Below are 19,156 nucleotides of genomic sequence, written 5' to 3'. Positions count from 1 at the left end.
GATTAGCAAGTGTACAAAGCATTTATGTACTCTCTTAATACCACATCAAATTATGTGAATAGTATTGACACATAACTATTAAATTTTAAGTACGCTTATCTTAGAGGTTCTGCAGTGGAAAGCAGTATTAATATAGCTTACTGCATATATTTCAGGACTATCCCAAATAAAACTGAAGGAGGGTGAAATTAAGAATTTTCTCACCTTTTAAAATTCCTGTATTTGAATTTGATCCTTCTGTTGGGGTGTCCAACCATGGGCCAAAACTATCGTCTTTACAGCAAAGGCTCATGCTGTTTCCCAGTGCTTGTCTACATTAGAGATACAAAACCAAACTCTTAATACATCATTTCCTGATACTGGGCTGGTAATCCTGATATTTATCAGTGATACTCATGTACTAAGAATAGATTTAATACCTGTGCCCTTCAATTTTTGCTAAAAGTGATGGTCTCATTTCCAGAACGCTTTGCTGAAGTAGTGGTTTTATGGCCAAAAAAAAAGGCAAAGAAAGAAAACTTACATATCTGAAACTTCAGTGTCATTTTAGAAAACCTCTGCTGAGTAGCACCAAACGTAACAACACGTCTTTATGAGGGAAAAATTTTGACTATCGGGCTGAGATTGGCCCGTAAGTGAATTGGGAGCAGAAGGCATGTCGAAAATTACCTCATACCACGGGACCCGTAACAGAAACAGGGCCGGGAATGGGACAGCCCTTGACAAAGTTGAAAGAAACACCGGGCACTGCCGAGAACGATGCGGTCGTCCCTCACAGCCCCCCATAGCTCCTCCAGCCCCTCGTAAACGCTCACAGCCTCCCATAGCTCTCGTAGTCTCTCCCAGTCTCCCCCAGCCCCCACAGCCCCTCATGGGCTCTCCCCGCCCTCAGCGCCGCTCGCGCCCCCTCACGGCGCAGGCCCCGCCCTTCTCCCCCCTTCCCGTCCCGGTGGCGCGAGGAGTCGCGCGCGCCTCTCCACGCCTTTGGCCCGCGCGCGGCAACCGCCCTCCCGCCGCCTCCCATTGGCCCGCGCTGCCCGCGCTGGGCGGGGCCCGCGGCGCGGCCGTGAGGGGAGTGAGGGGAGGCCTGAGGGGTCGTGTGGGAGAGCCGCGGGGCCGAGGCGCGCTGTGCGGGGCCGAGGCGCGCTGTGCGGGGCCGTGTGAGCCGCGGGACGGGGCGAGCCGAGCCAAGCGCCGTACGGGACCTGCCCATGGCCGAGAGGTAGCAGCCGAGCGCCGGGAAGAGCAGCTGGGCGGAGATAGCCCGTAGCGCGGGGAGTTCGAACATGAGAAGCGCTCCCGACTCCGAGCGCGGGAAGGCGGGATGGGGGGAGTCCTGAGGGCCACCGGGGCCGAGCAGGGGAGGCAGCGGCTTTCCCTGGGCAGAGGGGAGAGGTGGGGAGCGCTCGGGACCGCCGGGGGTAAGCGGCGAGGGGAACCCGGCGCTGCCGAGCGGTTGAGGGGTGTTTGCACCGGGCAGGGCGGGCGGAGGGGCCCCTGGAGATCCGGCAGGCACCGCTCGGTGTCCGGAGAGCGGCCCTGCTGCTCTGTTTCAGGCTTTGGCTGTTGGAAAACTGAGCCTTGAATATCAGTTTTCTAATCAAGTTAATGGGTAAAAAACATTACTGCTCCGTGTTTGAGGTAGTTGGGTGACCGGGCGTTCGTGTGTGCAGGGAGATAGAAGCTTTCGTACAAGCACAGGGTTTGCAGTGCAGCTATAATATAACTATAGCTATAAATAACTTTCAAGTTAATATGGATACGTGGACACCAAAATGAAGCGCTTGCAATAAATAGCCACTTATTTAGTATTTATGTCTCCTTCCTTATGTCTTGATGTCCAAATGCTTGGTTTTCAGCCCTGTCATCCAAAAAGAACATGAAAACATCACCAGAGAGGTTTCCTATGCTTTACCTGTGTAGAACTGCAAAACCAGACTAAATATGTATAAAAACTGAAGGGGATAAAAGTTGTGCTTATATTTGAAGCTTTTCCTTTCTTTGTAGGCTGGCTGTTTTCAGGTATTCTGTCTTTGTAATAAGCCGTTCTTCAGTTTTCAGAAGCAAGTGGCTGACTGCCCTGACACGATCCTGAGGAAGGGGCTGAACAACAGATACCGTGTGCTGGAAGTCAGCCTGATACAGAGCAATGGAAGTGACCCTGAGAAACACTTGAGAATTACAGCGTCTCACTCACTAGAAGATACAGAGCTGTGCATTCTTAGGAATGGCTGGTAATTCATTATGTAGATGTCTGAAAAGAGAATGAAATATGTGATAATTAAGTAAATTTTCTTTGTGTTGCCTTTGAGAGGAGTTTTACTGTCTGTAAAACATGAGGGCTTTTTGCAGCCTGTTAAAATCATCTTAGCTTGAGCCCCACAAATTGCAAAAGTTGTTTTCATGTAAGGATAGGATTCTAATTTAGAACTAATTGTGTGTTACAGAAGAAAAGACTGGATAGTATTTTGAAACACGTGGGGGTGCATGTGCTATTTGGCATTGCTTTTCATTTTCTGTCCAACACTGAAAGGTGGGAGAAAAGACGCTATTTCTTGAAGGAAAAAAATATCTAAGATCTTGAACCCTGAAATTTCCAAATCATTGCAAATGTTTTTTGATTTTGCTGAGTTTCTGGAACAAATAGAATTGTTAAGGAAGAAGGTAGAACTCATGTAATGCAAAAGCAGTAAAACATAACGATACTAAATGGTTCAACACATCAGTCTGGAATGACTTGAAGTCAACAGAATTTCCCTACTTACAGGCTGTCCTGATGCATGATCCAGTACTTGAAATAATGGGTTTTGTCAGTAAAATAGCCTTTATTCACTTTCAGGATTTATTTAAGTCAACTTCTTAAAAAAGAAATCCCAGTAACCTCCCATTTCAAAGAGCTGACTGTGCCGTGTTAATGTGGAATTACCGATACGTTGTGTCCGCATTGCCAGTGACTGTTCCAATGTATTCCATCGCAGGGAGTCTGTGCCGGTTGTTCCCGGGGACATCGTTCATTTGGAAGGGGGGTGCAGCTCCGGCACGTGGGTCATCAGTGAGCAGTGTGGGTACCTGGTGCTGTACCCAGACCTGCTGCTCTCTGGCACTACGGTATCCAACAGCATCCGCTGTATGAGAAGGGCCGTGCTGAGCGAGCGGTTCAGGGTAAGAGTGAATTCCACACTGTCAGGGCTGTTGATGACTTACTGCTCTGTATCCGATCTGGCTCTGATGCTGTACTACAAAATGTCCTTATTAGCTGTTCATAATGTTTTCAACAAATAATAATTTGGGATGGAAACTGTCTCTGGTTGAAATTCTTAGTGTTTTTTGAGACTTGCAGCTGAAATAATCTGGTATTCTTAATATAGTTACTGGTCTAAAGAAGTGGTCTTTCCACTTGAAATTCTGATAACTTCTTTGGTAATCTCTTGCCAATTTTGTGTGGGTATGAATCCTTTGTGTCTTTCATATGAAAACATAACCACACTTGCCAGGAGCCGCTGAAAAATAAGAATCTGGATCCAGCTGCTGGACCTTTGAAAGAGGAGAGGATTCTTGTGGTAATATCCTTGCTGATATGTGGATGGCAGAAACAACAGCTGCCAATCTCAGCTGATGAAAACTTCCAGATAGGTTAGGAATATAAATCCGAATGAGTAAGGGAATTGTAATGGAGTGGTAAACAGCCTGGCTGGGAGCCTGGAGGACTGAAACAAGAAAACAGGTGATCAAGACTGGAATTGGTGTCAGCCCCTTAGGAGGGAGGAGTGATGGGAATAGAATAATTGTTTGGGACAATGCACTGACAAACCCCTGACAGTGGGATAACACCATCCACACTGTGAGTGCAATCCACAGGTGACTGGTCTGTAAGAGATACTGTAATATCACAGTGATTGGACTTCCAGTCGTTTGGTGGTGACTCATGCAGAGGTCGTTTTGCTACCACTTTCAGTTTTCGTAGCTCTACAGAGCCCAGCCCTGCTGATGGGTTTCTGAGCCATTTTGGAGATACTTGGAATGATTCTCCTGTGAGTTGGTAACACACAGGAAACTGCCTTGTGCAAAAAATATGTGTAAAATTGTAAAGGTAAGTATTTGCATAAGGAAATACTGCTGTTAATACTGCCCACAGGCAAAACTTTCTCGAAATTCACTTTAGTCTGTGCCTTTGTTTCTCACCTGTCAATCACATAGGGATTGTATCCTAGCATTATCAGGGTTGGGATAAACATCCCAACATGAGAGCTAAGGCAACAGGAGAGACTCATTTCAGCTTGGCTGCTTTCATAGTCGGGTTTGACTGGACAGTAATTAGTGAGGTGAAAGCTGCCATGATCTCACAATTAAGTAAGTGCAGTCCATGATGTGCAGCAAAGATGTGCACCCAGACATTTCATAGTGAAGTTGGTATGAAGTGGCACAGATCTCGATGTGCTGTAACATCTGTTTCAGGGCTCCGAGTCCGGCTCGCGCCAAATGCTCGTCGGTACAATCCTGCATGACATCTTCCAGCAATCCGTAACAAATAACTTGACACAAGAAAAAGTACAAGAACTGGCAAATAAAATTGTGTACGGACAAAAGTACCTCAAAGAAATGTAAGTAGCATTACAAGTGTCTTTTATGTTTGGAGGACAGGACAGGACCATTTAAGTTACACTTTAAAAAATGTAGCACTATTATCTGGAGAGTATTGTGCCAAATGACTTTGCTTGATGGAAATGGGGTGCCTTTTAGTAAGATAATTCCCCATTTAATAATGTAATTTTGTTTGCATTCCCTGCTGAGCTACTTCTGTGGATCCAAACTGTGCTTCTGGAGTAACTATGTGTATGTGGGGGTTTATTCCTTCAGGACAAGCAGGTTGAAGTGTTTGTGCCTGTAACATTAGATTTGCAGGCATCTTCCAAAGCTGATTTAAATGCGACAAACATAAGTAATTATTATCCTTAGGAGATGAACTAGAAACTTGTGACTGACCAAGCACTGAATGTCTGATGTTTTCATATTCTTTATCAGGTTACTTAAAGCCTCAGTTGCTAGAAGACGTTTAACTTATTCTCTCAGCAAAGCTGATAGAAATGCTAGCTAAATAAATAGTCTTAAAATTTCCATTAGAAAATGGTAAGATGAGTGACTGTCAGTTTTAACATTTTACTGCAGACTTCATTAAAATCTAATTCTACTCATGTAAAAACAATAATCATTGTATTTAGACTGTTATAGATTGCATGTTGGGCAATGTCAGTATCTGTTAGCCCCAGATGAGCTGGAAGTTAAAACTGTAGAAGCAAGATTTGTTACTCTAGCTCTGTTATGAAGGTAGTATTTTGAATTGTGACTGCTGAGATAACTTAAAGGCCTTTGTCACCCTGGGCCTCCATGAAACTGTTAATTTGCCATTCCTTTTTGCATATGCAGGCCTCTATTTGTTGGGATTGGAAAGTAAACTGCTTAAGTCTGCTGGCTGTGGTTATTTGCACTTGTATGAACCTTTTTGTGCAAAACCCACTTGTATTTCTCTGTTGCTGTAGAATAATGATGTAATTTCCGGTGAATGCCAGCCTAAGATGTCATTGTCTACAGTTTATAGATGCTGATTAAAACATTAAAAAATGACAGTTACTGCCATTAATCTTGTGGATACTCAAGGCAAAATCTCCCCAGTACCAGCAGCAAATCTAATATTTCTTTCTCCTTAATGTGTGTGGGTTTATTTTTCAGGTATCACTTAAATCTGAAACAAGCAGAAATAATGCAGGAGGTGGAAGAATATTTACCATCATTTTTTAAATGGGCAGAAGACTTCATGCACAATCCAGTGAACCAAAATAAAATGCAACTAAAACTGTAAGAAGCCAGGAATTAAAATTTAAAACCATTCTATATTGTTACCTTCTTTAGCTCACTTTCAATTTTCGGAACAATGCTTTTCCTGCACATCTGTTCAGTGATTTGTAGCTAATTCATGACCTCACTGTCAGTGTAGCTGATCTGGAGCTTCATGTTTAGCTCCATAGTGAGTACTGGGCAAGACATGAGGCCTGAGGGTGAACTGACATAAAAATCTTAAGTCTTAAAATCCTTGTGAACAGTGTGGCACAAAGCAGAGATCTTAGAAAGGCAAGCATGTTGGAGCTGCTGGCTAAGCTAACATGTACTGTAGATAGGTGCAACACTACAAATCAGAATGTGAAACCAAATCAAATGGAATTTTTGACTAATTCAACAGTTATTCAGTGAATGGTGATTTAACTCAACTGCTGCTGAGCTCCTCTTGTCTATGGCTTCTTGCTGTTAATTGTAATAACCACAGGGTGTTAAAGTTTCAGTAAAATGGCAGGTCTGGGTAAAATCTGCATGCTGCTGTCCAGAGTATAGCATTAATATTTTTTGTTTTAGAGAGTGGTTGTTGAGAAAAGACCGAAGTCAGTTACAAACAGTTTAAGAGTCTTATTTTAACTTTGAATTCAGGTGAACAGCAAAACTGCAGTTAATTTCTGATATGACACTTCCTCTCTTAATGGGAAGAGAGTTTGAGTGAGACTTGATGCATTTTATTTCTGAAGTCAATTCCTACAGAGAACCTGTAATGCAAAAAATTACATATTTAATTGCAACACATTTTAATGAATATTAAGAATTAAGGGAAATTGTGAACTTCTGGCTTAATTTTTCTTCCTAGGTCAAATGGTGAAAAATCAGAAGTTGTATCTTCTAAGATAGAGATTGTGGATATCTTGGACATCGAAGAGAATATCTGGTCTCCCAGGTTTGGGTTGAAGGGAAAGATTGATGTTACAGCCAGGGTGAAAATCCATTGCCAGTCTGGAGCAGAGTGTCGGATAATGCCCCTGGAGCTCAAGTCTGGCAAGGAATCCAACTCCATAGAGCACAGAAGTCAGGTACGAACACCCAATGTCCACTGTCACTGTCAGAGACTGTGAGAACTTTCTTGTTTGATTAGATGACCTGTTTTGTCTCATGAATGTGACCACTGTGGTATAATCTAAATTCAGGGGTGGCTGATCCTGGCATGCCCAAAGCTGCTGGTGTAAAATGGAAGTGAACTGAGGAGTAAGAAGTACATACATTTACCACTTTCAAACATATTTATGGTTTTTATCCTGAAATATGTGTTCTTCTTGCTACATTCAAATATTAGACTGAGACAAACTGCTTCAGAAATCAGTGTTATACATATTTCCAGATAGTTGGCCTGATCTAGAGGCAGTAGTCTTGCTATAAGCTTCTGAAGATCCCTTTTAATTTCAATCCTTGGCCAGGTTCTTACTACTTATGGCTTCTAAAATACTTGTGACAGTAATGGCTTTTTAGCCATATAAATCATGGAAGAGCTGAATACAGTTTAGAATGTATTTTGGTTTTAATACTGTGCTGGTTTTGCCTGGGGTAGAGATAAATTCCTTCACAGGAGATAATATGGGCTGTGTTTTGGATCTGTGCTGAACACAGGTTGATAATGGAGATGTTTTTGTGGGCAGAGCAAACACAGAGCCAAGGCCTTTCCTGCTTCCTGTCCTGCCACACTGGGGAGGAGACTGGGGGTGATGGGAGGTACTGGGGGGACACAGCTGGGATAGGGGATCCCAGAGGGACATTCCAGACTGGAGCTGATCACCGTGCTCAGTGTATGATGTGGGGGACAGAAGGAGGAGGCTGAGGGGATGTGTTTGGAGTGATGGTGTTTGTGTCTTCCCAAGTCACCGTTACGTGGAATGGGACCCTGCTCTCCTGGAGGTGGCTGAGCACCTGCTGCCCATGGGAAGAGGGAATGAATTCCTTGTTTTGCTGTGCTAGTGTGCGTGGCTTTTGCTTTCCCTGTTAAACTGCCTTTACCTCATGAGTTTTCCAGCTTTTCCCTCTCCGATTCCCTCCCCGGTCCCGCCGGTGGGGCAGTGGCTGAGCAGCCGTGTGGTACGTGGCTGCTAGTTGGGGTTAAACCACGACAAACCTACTGCAGGAAGTTTCTATCACATGTTTGCAGGTTATTCTGTACACACTGCTGAATTTAGAGCGGAGAGCAGATCCTGAAGCTGGATTTCTTCTTTATCTCAAAACCGGTACAATGTATCCTGTTTCTGGAGCTCGCATGGACAGAAGAGGTAAAGTTGTTCCCCTGCCCTGGAAACCATAATTATCTTATCTATTGCTAAAACCTTTCATGTTACCTGTAAGGTTTCCTCTTACCAAAATAGCTGTACTTAGGGATGCATCATGTGTTATAACATCACTACTTCCAATAAGCTTATGCTAAAAACTCTGTTCTTTTATTAATATAGCACAGGGACTTTGTTATGTGAATAATCACTTCTTAGTTGAATAAAAAGTTGATAGCTAATTACTTTTGAGTTAAAAATTGTTGCAAACAGAAACATCAACTTAGCTGGTTCTTTTCTTGACAGAATTAATGAAGCTGAGAAACCACGTAGCCTTCTACTTAACACACAGCACCTACAAATCTGCTGTGGGAAGGCAGCATTCACAGCTTGCTGCTTTGCCTCCTGTGGTTGATGACAGTCAAGCCTGTAAATATTGCTCCCAAATGCACAATTGCTTCCTGTACCACAGGTAAAAAAAAAAATAATCTGACTAATGTTTCTAAATAAGTTTGAATAATCATAGCTTTGGATACAGTGACTTCATTTTTGGGGTTGACAGCTTCTCATTTCTTTATTGAGAACTTTTGCAACCCAAAAGAATCTTTCACAGATTCCCCTGTAACTTTTGTAATGCAGGTTCTGATCTCCCAGAGACTTAATATGTTTGCTCAGGTACATTTTCTGCAAGAGAAAATTCGAGATAAGTCTCAACAAAATACTTGCTTACTATAACAGATCTGTTATATTTAAGTTAATAATATTTAAGATTTTAAAAAACTATTCTTGCAACTTCTTGAAAAAGGAGGTCTTTTGGGCCTGAATTCTGGCTGGACAACAACTCTCTCACTCTGACTCTGTAGATTGTTTCCCTGTAGGGTATCACACAAGTAATGATGCACTGATGTTACTCTGCTAAAGTGTTATTGCATCTCCTGTTAAAGAGAAGTAATGAGCAGATATTTGATAAATTTTCAGATAAAGTTTTAGTCTTTATGTTGCACAAAACCAGAACCATCTCTTATACTGAGAAATCAAATGAGATATATCAGAATAGGAGAGCCTTTGGGGTGACCTTGTGTTAACAGAACACCTGATTGGTTTTAAAATTGTAGGGGTACAAGTGTATGTGGAGGGAGTCAGCTTAGTGGGCATCCATGATACGTCTCTGTAAAGCAGGTGTTGTGCAATATTACGTTTAATACTCAGTTGTTACAGCACCAAGATTGTTTCTAGCTGGGTAGATATTCACTGGTGAACTAACTTTTTGCTCTTTGGTTGTATTTTGTATGTGTGATTAGGTGTTTAGTTTTGAGATAAATTGACCTGTCTGTGTATTAAGTATTAAATCCCTTTTGCTTAGCTAAATGTCAATGTAGTATTCATCTGTTACAGTAAGAGGAGTAAAAAATCAACTATGCAAATGTATGCAGTGCTATATTTGAAATGCCTTTAATTGGTCTTTGATTAACTTATTGTCCTTGATAATTCAAAATCATAGAGATGATGTAAAGTTACTAATAGAAGATTACTGCCATGAACAAAGGATACAGATTCAACTTGTCTTCAGTGATGATAGATTAATCTGTCTGGTATGTTACAGTATATAGATTGTCATTATATACATATAGACTTGCAAACAAATAGGTGCAGATTGACTCTTCCCTGTGGTTGTTTGTGTTCCTAGAGCTGTAGAGCAGCAGATGGCCAATGTGTCCTTTCCTGCTGCTCTGGTACCCGTTATTGACAGAGAGACCCAGCACCTGAAACCCTCCCACTTGGAGTATTTCAGCCTCTGGTACCTGATGTTAACCCTGGAGCTGCAGAGTGGGGAGGGTAAAAAGGGATATAAAAATATATGGATGATACCTTCTTTGGAAAGGTGAGGTGTAGTTTCTAACCTGATGCAAAGGATGCTTTCTTCAATAACTGAACATGAGACATTGTCCACTGGTGTTTTCACTGCCAGCAAAGCTAGATATGTTCTAGTGCTCCTAGAAATACTCAAATATGCTGCTTGCATAGGTGGATTTTTTGAGATGTGACCTAATGGAGGCATTAATGAATTTCCTGGTTTTGTGTTTGCACTGTGATGTTTGTTTGGTGGTTGTTGTTCAGTCACACATGGGAAGCAGCAAACTGCAGCCTCAGCCTTGATAAGCACAAGTGTCATTCTGTTTGTGTCTCTGTGGGCTGAGGCTGGTGCTGACTGAGCCCTTTTCATGGTGCTGTTTCTGAAGGTTTAGTTGGCACAATGATGACTTGTCATGTGACTTATTAGTCTTCCCAGTTGTGATTGTGTTTGGGTTGTTATTTGCTGCTTTGAGGATTATTTTTTTAATGTTTTGGGTTTGGTGGTTGGTTGTGGGCGATATTTTTTTTTACATGTGTGAGGGTTTTTTTTTATATTTCTCTTCTTTAGAAGTTATTAATATTAAAATATATTTCTTTCTTTGTATCTTCAGAGAGAAGGCTGGAGATTGTGTTGGAAACGTGATCAGAGTGGCTGAAGTACAGGAAATTTCCGAGGGACAGTACCTACACTTTTTCCAATGCAGAAATGGTGCCATACCTGGAACAAACCTGTTGGCTGGTGATCGAGTGGTTGTGAGTGGAGAGGAAAAGGGTTTGCTTGGCTTGGCTACTGGCTACGTTAGAGAAGTCAGTGGAACAAAAGTCTCCTGTTTGCTGGGCAGGTAAAAGGACAAAAAGAAAAATATGTGTTTGAAAATACTGTGGTCCTGGCTTCAGGAGGGGCACTTCTAGGTGTCCAAAAACCTGTGACTTGTTCTAACTCTTCTTGCTGGGCTTGGGGGAGCCTTCAGAAATTCTCTTCTCTTGACGGAAAATGTCAATGCTTGATCAATGGATGTGCCTGTTGATTTAAGATAAAAACATGTTTAAACTGCATTTACTCACATCTCCAACATGAGACTATATGGATACAGTAATATCCATAACTTTCATCATTCAGTCTATATTGTCCTTAAATTGGGCTCTGAGCATGTTTTACTTAGATCAGCTGTTAGCTGATCTTATTAGCTAATGTTTCACTCTGGAATCTCTGGAAGATACCATTGAACACGTAGTAATAAGTCTTTAATCATCAGCATACTGCTGGTAAACAATTGTTTTATCCTTGTTACTGTCATCCTTCAGGAATTTGTCAAAGCTCCCCAAGAACACTGTATTTAGGTTGGATCATGAAGAGGGAGATTTTGGTATGGGAGTCCCTTTTGAAAATCTTTCTAAATTGATGAAAGATTCCCCGGTCAGGTATGAAAAACCAAATTAATTTCCCCCTTTCAGTCTTTCCAGATCAAGTTTCTTAACTGCTAACTCTTCTTGCAACTCTTGTTTTGCTTTGCTTTCATCCACAGTGAAAGGCTCCGCAACTTGATAATTGACTTCCAGAAACCTCGTTTCATTCAGCACTTGAGCTCTGTCCTTCCTCCAGAGGCAAAGGAAACTGTTGCAAATATTTTAAAGGGTACAAAGTGACTGTCCACTCCTCTGTTTGGTAGTCTCTATAGCCAAAGTGTTTACCATGCTAAATAGAAAGGTTTTTTTCCCCCCTTTGAGGCCCAGTGGTAGTTTTCTGCTTAAAAATGTTCTTGTCTTGCATGCACAATATATGGAGGTGGTCATTTAGAATATTAGAAAAAAAATCACAAAAGGTCCAGAAATAAAAATGTCTTCAGTTCCTTATTTCTAGGATTGTAGTGCAGACCCTTTACTACTTACCTTGTGTATCATGTTTAATGTCACATCTTCATTAGAACCTACAGACTCTACTCAGTTCTTGTCTTTATTAAGGGCTTTAGCAGAGGAGGAAATGATAGTTTTGCTTTAACTTTAGTAATTGTTACAGTTGTGATGAAGTGTGCTAATTTAATTTTGATTTTTCTCCTGAAAGGTCTAAATAAGCCTCAGAAACAGGCAATGAAACAAGTGCTACTTTCAAAAGACTACACACTTATTGTGGGTATGCCTGGAACAGGAAAAACAACTACAATCTGTGCTCTAGTAAGATCACGTACCTTGATTTTAATTTTCTTTGTGAGATTTAGAGGACAGAATTAAACAAACTGCATAGTGTCCAAAAACTAATTGTTGTGACTGAAATTATACAGATACTGTTAGATTAAAAGAGGAAAATATACTTCTTTTTACTTAAAAAACCTGTATTTGGTAGAACTAAAGCTGTATTATGTGGTGTAGGATTGCCTATTGCTTGTGTAGGAGTATGTGTGGGAGGGGGAAGATTGAAGTGTGATACTTAATCACTCTGTGATGCTTCAGTGTTAAAATTCTTTGGCTCCAAATATCAACAAGTCCTCAAATCCTGAGTTGCAGCTCAAAAAAAGGGACTCCTTGGGAAGCCAGCAAATTGAAGTCGTTATTGGCTCTCTCCAAAACCCCTCGTGCTCTTTGCCTTGTCAAACGTGGGACTGCCCATTGTTGCAGAGAACTGAAAACCTTTTCTTTTCCTTTGCCACTCCTTAGGTGAGAATTCTTTCTGCTTGTGGCTTCAGTGTTCTCCTGACCAGTTTTACACACACGGCTGTGGACAATGTCCTGCTCAAGCTGGCCAAGTTCAAAGTTGGTTTCCTGCGCTTGGGGCGAGCTCAGAAGGTCCATCCAGATATTCGGAAATACACGGAGGAAGAAATTTGCAGGTCCAAATCAATTAAATCTGTAACAGACTTGGAAGAGATCTATAATAGCCAGGTGAGAAAAGTGAAGTTTGCTGCAAATTATTAAAGATAATTACGTCAGGATTTTCTGTTTGGCTGCTGCAGAGACCTCATCCCGAGGGCGTGGACTGCTGTAGGAAATCTGAGCTGGAAAAGATACTCAGTCTCTGCATGGCTTCAATTGGTGTATAGCTGATAATGACCAACATTAACAGGCTGAAAGTTGAGAAGCATTGTCTGTTGTCTAAAGTGACTTATAAGTAGTAGAGATCTTGTTACAGGAGTCACTTCAGCACCCTCCATGAACTGTATGTGCAGAGAACCTGGCATCACTGAACACATGGCAGGAACAAGTTATGTGCTACAATCTGCTCTAAAGCTGGCTTTGTTTGTCACTTGCAATTGATGCAAGAACATGTCAAGCTGTTTAGTTTGAGGGGAAAATATTTTTCTTTTAACTTTATAAACACAGTACTAAAGGATATAAAATGTACCTTATCCCTAAAGTGTGTTTCAATTTTCAGCCAGTGGTGGCAACGTCTTGCATGGGAGTAAATCACCCTATCTTTGCTCAGAAGCAGTTTGATTTCTGTATAGTTGATGAAGCTTCCCAAATAAGCCAGCTCATCTGCCTGGGCCCCCTGTTCTGCTCCAAAAGGTTTGTGCTGGTGGGGGATCATCAGCAGCTGCCTCCACTTGTGCTGAATGCAGAGGCAAGGTAAGAAAAAATACTGATGGACAATTACTGGTAATGAATTCTGGGAAGGCTCTTGCAGACTGACACACTTTTGGGTTTTGTTTTTGTGTTGTAACAGAGACCTTGGCATGAGTGAAAGCTTATTTAAAAGACTGGAACAAAACCAAAATGCTGTTGTCCAATTAACTGTGCAGTACAGAATGAATAGGTAATTTAAACTTTTATTTATTACGTTGTGTTCTTAATGTGGGATTGAAAAGGCAAGATTTTTATCCCTTGTCTTGTATTTTTGAATCTCTAGTAAGATTATGTCACTGAGTAACATGTTGGTGTATGAAGGCAAACTGGAATGTGGCTCAGAGAAGGTGTCAAATGCCACTGTTAACTTGCCCAACCTAAAGAAATTGAAACTGGACCTTGTGGATGCTTCAAAAACGTGGCTGAAAGAAGTTCTCGATCCAGACAAACCTGTGTGTTTCCTGAACACAGAGAAGGTAAAGTTCATTATGTTGGTTCAACATTGTATTTAATGCAAGTTCTCAACAGCCAACATGTAAAACTTGATACAGCTTGGGTAGGGTAAAATAGGGAACTTCAAAGAATGGTTTCCTGGTTCCATGGAAAACGTGCAGCACACACAAATGGTGGTGTAGCTGATCAGCTGCTGCTGGAACCATCACGTCTGGGAACAGCTGAATGGTTAATTCAGGGAATATTTCAGAAAATGTGGAAGGTAGACTGTAGATATGCTGCAGACTTTGTTCTCATGTCCAGTGTAGCTCAAAGTGTGTAGCCATTGGCAGGAACAGCTATAATTCTCCATGGAATTTTGAAGACCTTCTATATGCTCAAGTGTAAGGGAGGAGTAAGTTGGTTTAGATGTGTCCTTTCACGGGGACACAGATTTTTGCTGGAAAATTAAAACTCAAGAGTGGATAAAAATACTGCATAGAAGCTGACTAGGAAAAATGAGGAAGAGCTTAAATGCATGTAGAAAAAGATTAATAAATTAGTGCATATTTGTGCTCTCTAATACTTGTTGTCACTATAGTTGATGATTGGATTATGAAGATTTGAGTCTTCCTTCATTCCTTAACAGGTTTTATGTTGAGTCTTTTGTGCTGACCCTGGGTAGATCTCTCCAACCTCCCTGTGCTGTGACATTCTACAGGATACCTACTTTTTAATAACAATTCTAAGAGAGTCTCTTCAACGACTTAAAAAGAGACAGTGTTTACTTTGATGGCTTAGAGAAATTTCAAAAAATGCCTAAACTAAACAGGGACATTTTCCAGGAATACCTCCATAGCTGCAGTCCCTTTCCCAGAAAGCAGACAGTTGGTCCCAGGGAAGAGATTTGTTAAGAGGAAACTGGCTGACACACTGTTCATCTGGTAATTATAGAGAAATTGGTAATGAGGAAGCCAGAGTTTCTGTTCCATTTTGAATAATTTCTTTTTCCCTAGAAAGCCCATCTTGAATGTGAGCCAGCTGTTCTGTTTGTAGAAACAGGAGGAAAGTTTCTCTTTCTAAAATATTCTTGGGTTTTTTTGTTGAGGTGGTCATGGCAAGGGGGGAGAATTGAAAAAGCCCCACTGAATGCAAGACCAAACAAACCCAGTATTTCTTTGACTTTATAGTGGTTTTATTCCCCTGTGTATTATTAGTATAACCAAGAAAAACTTACAAAGAAATACACTGGGAGGGAATACAAACAGGGAGAAAGGAGAGCAAAAAGCACTGTGATAACAGCAGGAAGCTTACATTTATTATGTTTGCTTTTTTAAAAAAGGGGAAAAAAACCTCTACTGTTTTCTGTGTAACAATGCAAGGTGTTTGTGACAGTAATGGGAAATCTGTTTCTTTTCTGTCAAACCCTGTGTCAGTCTGTGCTTCTGACAGCTTAGGTCTGGATGTTGAAAAATTACATTAGTAGGATTCTGAGTGCTGTTTTAGGTTACCCTACACCACTTCCCATTTTCAGGGGCAATACTGTCATCAAACTTGGGAAGGGAAGCTCAATATGATGAACATGTGGAACAAGATCAAGGGACATCTAAGAAAACATGGATTATGTCAGTATCAAATAGAGGAATGGCTATGGTAGAAGATGGCAAGAAATGAGTAAAAGTAGTAAATGGAATTTGGAGCTGGAAAGCAGTTTAGTGTCTGTTCAATTTTAGGCTCTTTGCAAATGAAGAGGTTTGCTTGACCCCAGTTTCCTGGATGGACAACATCAGTTCTTGCTGTTGATAGTTCAGCTTTAGACAAGGCACGAGCTGAGCAAGGAGAGTAAATTACAGACCTGTGATACTGCAATGACAAGAGTTCACATTCTGAGCTTACTCTTGGCTTCTTGGCCTCATTCATTCATACATGGTATAGGAAAAGGGAGTTAATAGTTAAGAAATGGTAAATTCAGTGAACACTCTTTTAAAAGATTGACAGTTCAATTTAAGACCACCATTTTGGATAGTTCTTGCCTTAGTTTTAAATGTAGGTTCTCACACATGTAAAAAACTAATCCTTTTATGCCACAGATTGGGGAAAATTCCCTGTAAATATTGATGCATGAAGAGCATTAAAACAAAAATCCCACGTAAAATATAATTTGCTCTCTTACCCTGTCAGGCTGAGGAATGCCCATTTTTGGTTGTGTTTTGATTTATCATGTGTGAGCTGTAAAGTCAGAGCCTTAGGTTTTGGCAGTTTCTTAAGGTGGCAGCTCCTTCTAGAAACTCATTTCAGCAATTTGTTCCAACTTGTTTTGCAAATGCAGCAGTCTTGAGTTACTTTACAGTATAGGCTCTTCTGATTAGTAAAAGTTAGCATTTAGCCTTTTTTTTTCAATTAAAACCATTAATATAAACCCACATATGATATGATGAGTTAGGGATCAGAATATGGAACACCATTATAGACTGCAAAAGTAATTATGTCCTGTTTATATTTTTAAAGGTCCCAGCACCAGAACACGCAGAAAAAGGTGGCATAAGCAACGTGACAGAAGCTAAAATAGTGCTCTTTCTCACATCCTTATTTATTAAGGTAACTTTGACTTCAGTGCATGGTTTGGAGGGGCAGCTTTGTAACTAATGATTCTAACATTGCTCCAATAATGGCAACTCCTGTGTTTTGGGTTATTCTTTCAGGGATAATCTGAAGGATAAATTGAGGGTTGACTGCACAGTGAGGAGCCTGGCTCTGCATTCCCTTCTCTGTCCCTTGCCTGGCTGGATTTGGGATGTGAAATAAATCAACTGGATGCCAAATTCTTTTAAGAGATGAGGACTATCTGGGGAGGGATGGGAGAGGATTTGCCTTTCCTCCTTATTTCATCCAGTAGCACAGACTAGGAGTTCTCAATGTTCACCTCACAGTTTGACAAAGAAAAATGAGGATTTCATGGATATATTTGTGCTGAGTTAGGACAAAGCTTGGGAGCTTTCAGTAACTGATGTTATCTATTTTTTTAGTTAATACCAGTTACACCTCTAGTTCCATGGATGACTTAGTGTAGACACAATATCTTTGGGACAGTGAGGAGCTTCCCAAGCCAACTGCAGTGACAGTGTTTTTTCTTCTGTTCCTGCTCCATTCAGGCTGGCTGCAGGTCTTCAGACATTGGCATCATATCACCCTACAGACACCAATTAAAAACAATCTCTGATCTGATGGCAAAACTGAAGGAGAACAGAGTGGAAGTCAACACGGTCGATAAATACCAAGGAAGAGACAAAAGTGTCATAATCGTGTCTTTTGTTAGGAACAGTCATGACGAAAATGTAAGTTGGTCCTACTACCTTTGTGCCAGTCAACTTTAGTAGTCAGATGCCTTTTGCAAATGAGTGTTTTATCTACATTAAGTAGGACAAATAAAAGCAAGTTCCATTTGTCTGACAGCTTGGCCACCTCCTGAAGGACTGGCGGCGTCTGAATGTTGCCATCACGAGAGCCAAGCACAAGCTGGTCATGGTGGGCTGTGTTCCATCCCTGAGCTGCTATCCTCCCCTGGAGAAGCTCCTCTGCCACCTGCAGTCCCAGGCAATGATATCCTTTTTCTGCACCCTGGTTCGGGAAAGGGGAAAGGTAAGGTTGCCTTACTGAGATTTGAAGTAAGGAGGGGAAGGTCTTGGATTATTTAGCTTGTGTTTTTAACACTAATTTGCTACGAAGCACAAAATGTGCTAATTAAACCTACCAGAAGTACACTCGAGATCAAGAAACAGAAAAAAGTCCATGCTGATTTGCAAGTCAAATTTGATGTAATTTTTAAACTTCGAGGCCTGAATTTCTGATTTTTAATGCTCTTGCATTCTTTTCTGTGATCATCTTAGTGTGATTGCTTTCTTCAGAAGTACCACGCACTTCAACACATCTGCTTCATGGACAATCTTACTGGAAAGGAAAACAGGTTCACCTTCAGGTGACTTGTTCATTTTTCATTCCTCTCTGGCATTGCTCTGAGTAAGCTTTAGCTGTGGCTGTTTCCATCTCTTATTTAAGCAGGAAATAACCTTGTCAGCTGCTTTCTTTGCAAACCCCAGTGCATATTCAAACAGGTTTGGGGAGAGGGATATGTTGTCCTAATGCTTCCTTAACTTGCTACATCTTGAATCTTCCAGCCGGGGCTCATGAAAGTATCCACAAGTGTAACATCTTATGAGTGTGTGAAGATGGGAAGTTTTACAGACACTGGTATCTTCTGATTTGGTTCTAAAGACTTGAAAGTGCAGTTTACATACAGCAATTCCATTCACTGGAATTCCCAGTTAAGGTGCTGTGTTGTTCTGTTTGGAACAAAAATAGGAAAACTGTCTTTGTCATCGTCGAAGCCTCACATTCTCCTTTGAACTCTACTCCTGTTTTTTAAAATACTCAAGTGTTTTATATTTATATACATAATGTAATTAATCTCCCTCATGAAGATCCCTCGGACTTTTCTAATCTCTTGATTTTGCACACATCAGGGAGCAATGTGATGCTGATTGACTTAATTCCCTTTCATTAACTGTTCAGCAGATCAGTCTGAGGTGAAATGCTTCCCAGTAAAACTCTGTTTTCAGTTTATCAGATCTGTGGTCTTCAAAACAAAACTTTCCCAAGAAACAGAACCAGAGCTGCAGCTTGCTGACTGAGAAGTTTACATGCTCAGGTTCTATTATTTTTACAGATATTAATATTCATATTGCATATGATAATAGCAAACACCCTCCACTTGAGAAATCTGTGTTAGTGTCTTTATGCTACCTCATTTTCTAGACTAAAGAGACTGAGAAGTTTCTTTCCAAGATTGCTGGTGGAAACATCAATTTTCTTGATTCTTCAGAATCATTAGTATTTGTTTGCTCTGGGATCAATGTCAAGTAGCTGTGTGCATACAGATGCAGACAAACTTCTGAAATGTGGGCATTTTCACTCTCTTACACTGCTCCCTGACTTTTTGTAATGCTTGAAATAATAAAAGTTTGCTGCTTGTTTCATTATAGTTGTTTGAACTTTGTTAATACCGTGCTTTATATAATACAAATATTTTTTAACAGTTCAACATCATTTCGGTATCTGACAGGATATCCTCCTTTTTCTGGTGAAAACACACACTGCATCAACTGTGTCTGTGCTGTGGGTCTTCCAAAAGG

The 19,156-nt window shown here is 41.0% G+C and overlaps 1 protein-coding gene across 2 annotated transcripts; it reads left to right on the top strand.

The window, feature by feature from the left end:
* Positions 1 to 1,110: 1,110 nt before the first annotated feature.
* DNA2 (DNA replication helicase/nuclease 2) lies at positions 1,111 to 18,982 on the top strand. 2 transcript variants are annotated; one of them, XM_050338377.1, is made up of 21 exons: positions 1,111 to 1,222; positions 2,055 to 2,234; positions 2,979 to 3,162; positions 4,456 to 4,601; positions 5,728 to 5,853; positions 6,689 to 6,908; positions 8,012 to 8,129; positions 8,430 to 8,595; positions 9,811 to 10,005; positions 10,589 to 10,819; positions 11,283 to 11,399; positions 11,504 to 11,613; positions 12,040 to 12,149; positions 12,630 to 12,854; positions 13,345 to 13,538; positions 13,636 to 13,725; positions 13,819 to 14,011; positions 16,476 to 16,565; positions 17,120 to 17,302; positions 17,421 to 17,569; positions 18,129 to 18,982. In XM_050338377.1, the coding sequence occupies exons 1-21, from the start codon at positions 1,212 to 1,214 to the stop codon at positions 18,181 to 18,183; spliced, it is 3,093 nt and encodes a 1,030-aa protein (XP_050194334.1). In that variant the 5' UTR covers positions 1,111 to 1,211; the 3' UTR covers positions 18,184 to 18,982. The 2 variants fall into 2 exon arrangements, with proteins under 2 accessions (XP_050194334.1, XP_050194341.1); XM_050338384.1 differs by lacking the exons at positions 17,120 to 17,302; positions 17,421 to 17,569; positions 18,129 to 18,982 and adding an exon at positions 16,670 to 17,084.
* Positions 18,983 to 19,156: the final 174 nt, after the last annotated feature.

Source organism: Myiozetetes cayanensis, unplaced genomic scaffold, assembly GCF_022539395.1.
Source record: "Myiozetetes cayanensis isolate MyiCay16 unplaced genomic scaffold, myiCay2020 scf10, whole genome shotgun sequence".
In the NCBI taxonomy this organism is placed as follows: Eukaryota; Metazoa; Chordata; class Aves; order Passeriformes; family Tyrannidae; genus Myiozetetes; species Myiozetetes cayanensis.
This window is presented reverse-complemented; position numbering and strand designations above follow the sequence as displayed.